At 36.2% G+C, this 8527-nt stretch overlaps 1 protein-coding gene across 1 annotated transcript; it reads left to right on the forward strand.

Annotated features, from left to right (window-relative positions):
• The first annotated feature begins 439 nt into the window (after positions 1-439).
• LOC110328183 (olfactory receptor 18-like) lies at positions 440-1384 on the forward strand. Its single transcript, XM_021207565.2, has one exon. It carries the CDS (start codon positions 455-457, stop codon positions 1382-1384), a length of 930 nt encoding a protein of 309 aa, XP_021063224.2. The 5' UTR covers positions 440-454.
• The last annotated feature ends 7143 nt before the right edge of the window (positions 1385-8527 follow it).

An 8527-nucleotide genomic window follows, 5' to 3' on the forward strand; every position in this document is an offset into this window, starting at 1 on the left:
CTTCTCTTCTCTTCTCTTCTCTTCTCTTCTCTTCTCTTCTCCTTCCTTCCTTCCTTCCTTCCTTCCTTCCTTCCTTCCTTCCTTCCTTCCTTCCTTCATTTCTCCTATTTATTTAACTATTTCCCCTACCTTTCTCTACCATGTTCTCTGATGGAAATAAATTTAGGTTATTGCATATAACAGACAAGGGCTGTACCACTTATTTCTATTCAAATCATGAATTTCTCTTCTTCAATGTTTCAAGTATCTACCAAACAGAAAACAAAACTCTTAGCTCCAGAACCTTTTTCTGAGTAATTAGGTAATTTCTAAACATAAACATTTCTCATGTAAGAATGGTTTCTTATGAATTGCTGGTTTACAACAATATAGGCATGTAGACACTTGCATCTATAGTACTTAGTTCACCTCAATGGTCTTTTATTTTTTTCTCTTCGAAAGATGTCCTAGCCTTATGGAATCATATAATTTAACAGGAACCTTGGAATTCCTTCTCCTTGGACTCTCAGAGGACCCTGAACTACAGCTCATCTTATTTGCACTATTCCTACTCATATACCTACTCACTGTGCTTGGAAATGTTCTCATCATCTTGGCCATCAGCTCTGATTCCCACCTCCACAGCCCAATGTACTTCTTCCTCTACAATCTTTCATTGTCTGACATGGGCTTCAGCAGCACCACCATTCCCAAAGTACTGATAAACTTTCATGCCCATAACAGATCCATAACATATGCTGAATGCCTAACTCAGGTATCTTTCTTCTTTCTTTTTGGGGGTATGGACAGCCTATTGCTGGCTGTGATGGCCTATGACAGATGGGTAGCTATTTGTCACCCTCTACACTACCAAGTCATTCTAAGCCCTCGCCTCTGTAGATATTTGGTCACAGTTTCACTTTTCATTAGTCTTGTGAGTTCACAGGTACACTGCTTGTTGGTGTCACAACTAACATTTTGCATTAATGTAGAAATCCCTCATTTCTTTTGTGATGTTCCAGAACTTGTAAAACTTGCTTGTTCTGACACTACTATCAGTGACATAGTCATGTTTCTTTTAAGTATCATTGTTGGTTTCCTCCCTGCCTCAGGAATATTTTATTCCTACTATAAAATTACTTCTTCTATTTTTAGAGTTCCATCACTGTTAGGGAAATATAAAGCCTTCTCTACCTGTGGATCTCACCTGTCAGTTGTTTGCCTATTTTATGGAACAGGTATAGGAGTGTACCTTAGTTCAACAGTTTCTAGTTCTTCCAGGGAAAGTATGGTGGCTTCGGTAATGTATACCATGGTGGTTCCCATGATGAACCCCTTCATCTACAGCCTGAGGAATAGAGACATCAAGAAAGCCCTCCAGAAAATTGTCCATCAGATAACATAATTTAACTACCTGCATGATCCCTTAATATATAGATTTTTTAAGTGAGTCACATAACTAATTGTGGTGGCATTTAAAATGAAGCAGTTCTAAATATTTCTGATCATAAGTATCAAAAATTAATTTGTACATGTAGTAAATCAGGTCTATCTTGCTGTACTTGTCCAAGTTACATGTTGTAGTTTCACTATGTCCTGATGTCTGAACATAACAACATTATAAATTGACACTGCACATGTTTTTACACACCAAAGAATGCATCCAGAAATAGTATAACTTGGTTTGGATTTAACTGTTTTGAATTGCTATGCTTTTACCATATGTAAAAATGAAAACATAATGATTTAATTACAAGAGTAAATACTTTTAAATTTTTCTTAACATAATTTACTAGCATATAAGTATGAAACTAATATATGTTAGACCTTTGTGCAAAATAGTTTAATTTTAAAATTTGATATTTGTGTTGCTGACTTGAGTTTCATATAACAGCTATTTGTGGTACATAACATCTTTGGAAGGGGGACATACTCCATTTTGATTATGGGGCCATTGATAGCATTTCCCAGCTATAGGGTTTGCACTAAACTTGAGGACACATGGGCAATGGCAATTGGACTCAATGGATTATGTGAAAAGAAGACATGAAACTGGGTGGAGAACATGTAATGAAGTATGTAGGGATAATTGTTGGGGATAAAGTGGAAATGAGTGATTAATATGCTTATATATTCATTATATACATGTATGAACTCAAATGTTAAGGAAATATTTAAATCACTAAAAGAATTTTAACTTCATATTAAGACTGAATTTGTAACAATTTCTGAAATGGTCTTGAATTAACTCTGGCCATTTTGTCCTATGTATTTATGTAACTCATACTACTCTGCAGTGATGTGTATTATTTCAAAATATTAAATAATCTAAGTAAATGTTGAACTTACATATTTTGATATACAATATCATGGTCATGATATTATCTTCATGAAAACTGAAAACCTTAAATCTAAATAATAAATATACAAATCGCATTATCTTTAAGTAATGCTATGGTGAAACCTTACATCTAAATAATAAATATACAAATCACATTATCTTTAAGTAATGCATGGTGAAGATTGTTATTATTATTCTCTAGGAATATATGCATTGTACTTGATATTGGATTACATAATAACATTTTAACTAACATTGTAAGGAACTTTGAACATGATTCCCTAGAGTTAACTATCATTTCCACTTTCCCATCATCTTCCTACTGATTGACCTTCTACAAAGTAATATTGTGAGATATATATATATATATATATATATATATATATATATATATATATAATTTGCTTTGTCCACTCCTCTGTTGGAGACCTAGGTTGGTTTCATAGTTTAGATATGAACAGTGCTGCAAAACAACAGTTATACAAATATTTTCATGATATATCAAATTGGAGTCCTCTGGATAAATGCCCAGAAATAATAGAGTTAAGATAAATTTAGATTTAGTTATTTGAGAGTAATTTATACTGATTTCTACTATATAGCTAATTCTTATTTGAAGTATGTAATTCAAATTTTAAAAAGTTTGAAAGAAAGGCTCAACAAGAGATTGGGTAAGCAGGAGGTGAAACTATCCCGGCTTAAAAACAAGGCAGAGTATTTGGATCACTCATTCACTGAAAATATCAAACTCCCCCCACAAAATTCTCAAGAGTACAAACCATATGGAAATACTTGAGCACTATTGTTGTGCCCTATTTTAAGCCCTAAAAGACAACCAGGATACGACTCTGATGCAACCACACTAGAGTCTCTTTATTAGAAGCTGAAGTTTAGTTTTACTTACAGCTGACCCTGACACAGCACAACAGTTTGGTGCAGCATCCCCAAGCCCTCCAGGACACAAGGTTTTATAGGAAATAGCAAGCAACCAAAGAGGTGTCCAGTCTGGCAAGAATGACTGTTGTATGCTGACAAGTGGGTGCTCTGAAGCAAAACCATAAACAATCACAAATGGTTTGAAAGTATATTTGAAACAATCATACTTATCTTGATTCTCTGTTGCTAGGACATAGCTAGGGAGTAAATTGCATGCTCAGTGGAAAATCCCTAGGGTCATTTCTGGTACTTGGGTGTAGCTTGGGTTCAGCTACAGGTCAAGTTCTCAGGCTCTTTTACTTCTAAGATGGAGTCCAGTCCCTAGATTTGGCCTCTCAAAAAAAAAAAAAAAAAAAAAAAAAAAAAAAAAAAAAAAGCGACATTGAGTTTATTGAATAAGAGAGCCATATCAATTGCAGGCACAGAATGTATATATCTTCAACAAAAATCAGATAGGAATAAAAGCCCTAATTTAAGGGAAAAGATACCTATCAAGTGCTAAGAGGTATAAAGGATATCAAATAGACATGAATATGACATAATATAATGCAAGTACAATATTTTAAATATAAAAAATTCTCCACAACACCTAATAATCAAAGTGTGAAGCATATATAACAGAGAGAAGATATTAAAGATTGAGAGGAAAAAACACAAGGTAACATAAAAGCAGGTTCATTAAAATAATGCCTGAAATAGTAAGGCAAGTTACCATAATCCCACATCCAATACCAATGTAATTGAAAAGGAACTCAAAGCATTTTCATTAAATCAGGAACAAGACTAGTGTGACTACTCTATCCAAACCTCTTTAATACGTTAATTAATATCTAATTAGAACAGTAAGAAAACTGAAATAGATTAGGAGCAAAAAAGTAGGAAAGGAAGAATTCAAAATATCTTTCTTTGAAGGTAATATGACTTTATACATAAAAGTCCATATGGACTCTGCAAGAAAGTTCATGCAGCTTATAAATGCATTAAGCAAAGTAGTAGAATACAAAATTAAAACACACACCAGTAACCTTTCTATGTACAAATATGCTAAAAAGGAAATTTAAAAATATAAGACTATTTAAAGTAGCCTTAAAAAAATTTGTGAGTAAAACTAAGCAAGGGAGTGACAGTATCATATAATGAAAAGTTAAATATACTGAAAATGAAATTGAAGAAGATACCAGAAGATTGAAAGACTGCCAGTCTCATGGATTAGAAGTATTAATATTGTTAAAATGGCCATCTTAACAAAAGCCGTCTACAGATTCAATTCAGTCTTTATCAAGGTCTATTTGGGTTCTCCAGTTGAACATATGACCTATGCTCAGTTTTTTGGGCTCATAATCAGCACCAGGAATTCATGTAATTTCACAGAACAGGAATTAGGTTATACAAGAATTTGGTTGGTTTTTCTTATACCCGTGCTGTTTAACCAATGAGCATTTTTGTTAAACTACTCATATTGAAGCATGGAGAGCTCATAGCTGGATGAGGTTGATGAGCTATCTTCCCTCTAGTGATGTAGATGTCAGATTCTAGAACTATAAAATCTAGCCAATAGGAATGATAAGTTCAGGTCCAGACAAGCTGATATCTCCATGTTTTGTGGGACTAGTATTTGGTACCTTCAGAAATGGGGTGTTAATATCAACTTCTGGAGGGTAACCATAATTATTAATAATAGCCTATAGTGCTTGTGTGTCTGTGATAAAATTGTCCAAAGACTCATAAAATACTAACCCAATACTATTTCATGTTTGACAAAGGTCAAAATTATGTTTTATTTCTCCTTTTGCTTTTTAATACATGCCTTTTATTATTTTTTAAGAATTATTGCATTGCATTGCAAGCAATGAAATCCTGATTTTTTAAACATAGAAGTATGTTTTGTTAGCATCCCAAAGCTTTTCTTGAAAAAAGATTAGTTATTATTTTTAATTATATGTATGTGTTTATATATGACTATAGTTATCAGGGTCAAAATAAGGAATTCAGATACTCCAGAGGAAGAATTACAAGCAATTTTAACTGACTGATGTACATCATGAGAACCAAACTTACCTTTATCTGCAAGAGTAAAGGTCTTAATTGCTTATCCATCCCTCAAGCTACAAGGCTTTCCCTTTTTGTTAGTATGTTTATGCCATTTCAATTATTTGGAGCATGAGATTTTTATTATTTTCTTAATAAAATCAATCACTTCATTTATTTACATCCTAAATGATAAATCTTCCAGGTCCCACCTCCCAGAATTCTTCATGCCATACCCCTCTCCTTCACAGTTTCAAGAGTCCTCCCTCATCCCACTCCTCCAGACATCCTGCTTCCCTGGGCATCGAGTATTTACAGGATTAGGCACATCCTTTCCCACTGAGATTAAAAAAGTCAGTCCTCTGTTACTTATGTTCCAGGGGATTCTGACCAGTCCATGTATGCTCTTTGGATATTGGCTTAGACTCTGAGAAATCCCAGGGTTCTGGGATAGTTGACCTGTTATTCTTCCTATGGGGATGCCATTCTTTTCAGCTCCTTCAATTCTTCTCCTAACTCTTTCATAGGAGTCAAAAACCTCAGCCCAATATTTGGCAGTAAGTATATGCATCTATCTCAGTCAGTTGCTGATAGACCTCTCAGACAGACATGCTAGGTTCATGTCTACAAGCACAATATAGCATCAGTAATAGTGTCAGGATTTGGTGCCTACACATGAGGTAGATACCAATTTGGGCCAGTCACTGGATAGCTCATCCTGCAGTCTTTCTTTCATTTTAAAAATTATATTAGTCATTTTATTTGCTTACTTTCTAAATGTTGTCCCCCTTCCTGGTCCCCATCTAAGAGTTCTTCACCCCATAACCCTCCCCTTTGCTTCTGAGAGGGGGCTCCCCTATCTACCCAGCAAGTCCAACCTCACTCCACTAGCATCCCTTCCCTGGGTCATCAAATTTCTACAGAATTAAGTGCATCCTTTCCCACTGAGGTGAAACAAGGCAGTCCTATGCTACATATGTAGCAGGGTCCACAGACCAGCCCATGTAGGCTCTTTGACTGGCAGCCTAGCCTCTGGGAGATATGTGGGGTCCAAGTTAATTGATAATGTTATTCTTCCTATGGTGTTGCAATCCCCTTCAGTTCCTTCAGTCCATCCCCTAACTCTTCCATAGGGGTTCCCAACCTCAGTCCAAATATTGGCTGTAAATATCTGCATCTGTCTCAGTCAGTTGCTGATAGAGCACCTCAGATGACAGTCATGCTAGGCTCCTGTCTTTAAGCACAACATGGCATCAGCAATAGTGTTGAGGCTTGGTGCCTGTACATGGGATGGATTCTAAGGTAGGCCAGTCTCTGGTTGTCCTTTTCTTCAGTCTTGGCTCCATTTTTGTTCCTGTATTTCCTTTAGCCAAGAACAATTCTGGGTCAAGAATTTTGAATATGGATGGGTTGCCCATGCAACAAATGGGGGCCATGTCTACCTACTGGAGGTGGTCTCTTAGGTACCATCTATCTACTGTTGGGCATTGTGGCTGAGGTCATCCCCACTGGGTCCTGGGAGCCTCTCATTTCCCTGATGTCTTGGAGTTTTTTAGAGGTTCGTTCCCCTGTGCCAGGCCATGCATGTCTTTTTGGTATTGGTTACATCACTCAGTATGACATTTTCAAGTTCCATCCATTTGCCTGCAAAATTGATGATATCCTCTGTTTTAATCGCTAAATAGTATTCCATTGTGTAAATGAACCATATTTTCTGTATCCATTCTTTGATTGAGGGACATTTGGGTGGTTTCAAGTTTCTGGCTATTACAAATGAAGCTACTATAAACATCAAGAGCCCATATCTATGTGGCATGGTGGAGTATCTTCTCGGTATTTTCCCAGGGGAAGTATAGCTGAGTCTTCAAGTAAAACTATTTGCAGTTTTCTAAGGAACTTACAGATTGATTTCCAGAAAAATTATGTCAGTTTAAAATTGCATTAACAATATAAAAGTTCCTCTTTCTCTACATACTTACCAGCATGGACTGTCACTTGAGTTTTGATCTTAGGTATTCGGATTGGTGTAAGATAGAATCTAAGCATCATTTTGATTTCAATTCCCTGATGACTAAGGATATCGAATATTTTTTAAATGCTACTCATCCATTCAAACGTCCTTTGTTGGGTATAGCTTTTTATCCCACACTTTAATTGGATTGTTTGTTTGTTTGTTTGTTTGGTTGGTTGGTTGGTTGTTGAGTCTTAGAGATGGTTATATATTTTGGATATTAACCCTTTATCAGATATAAGTATAGAGAAGAACTTTCCCCAAACTTAGGTTGCCATTTTGTCCTATTGATAGTGTGTCCTTTGCCTTTCACAAGTTTTCCAGTTTTATGAGTTCTTATTTATCAACTATTGATCTTAGAGCCTAAGCTATTGGTGTTCTGTTTAGGAAATGTTCACCTCTGCCAATGCATTCTCTTCTATTAGATTCAGAGAATTTGGTTTTATGTAGAGGTCCATAATCCACTTGGACTTGAACTTTGTACAAGGTGATCAATATATATTAACTTGCATTCTTCTACATGGAGACCACCTGTTAGACAAGCACCATTTGTTAAACAGGCTTTCATTTTTCTTTTCTATTCTTTATTTTTTATTCTCTAGTCTTTTTGTACAGTCCAGACTTTATCCCCCTCCTGGCCCACCCTCCAACTGTTCCACTTGCCACACCTCCCCCCATCTCCTAGAGGATGTCCCCACACTTTCACCCCACCAGACCTTCCCACTCCCTGGAGATCCACGCCTCTCAAAGGTTAGGTGCAACTTCTCTGACTGAGTCCAAATCTGGCAGTTCTCTGCTGTATGTGTTGAGAGCCTAATATCAGCTGGTGTATCCTGCCTAGTTGGTGGCTCAGTGTCTGAGAGATTCCAGGGGTCCAGGTTAGTTGAGACTACCGTTCTGCCTATGGGGTGTCCCTCCTCCTCAGCTTCATGCAGGTGTTCCCTAACTCAATCACAGTGGTCAGCAGATTCTGTCCACAGAGGGAAAAATATAATGAATACAAGTCTTGCCTGGGATTACATAGCAGAGAAACTGGTAAAATAAACGACTTTTAGATCTACAGGTGATGGAATCTGACCACATCTATTTAATCTATTATCAACTCCGTTGTATACTGTCACGCTAAAAATTACAGAAAATAACTTTATACCTGAAAGTAACATTTAATGAACAGGTAACATTTAGGATTACATATGTGTGTATATGTACAGATGCACTAGCAACAATTAGTG

The sequence above is a fragment of the Mus pahari genome, chromosome 10 (genome assembly GCF_900095145.1).
Source record: "Mus pahari chromosome 10, PAHARI_EIJ_v1.1, whole genome shotgun sequence".
In the NCBI taxonomy this organism is placed as follows: domain Eukaryota; kingdom Metazoa; phylum Chordata; class Mammalia; order Rodentia; family Muridae; genus Mus; species Mus pahari.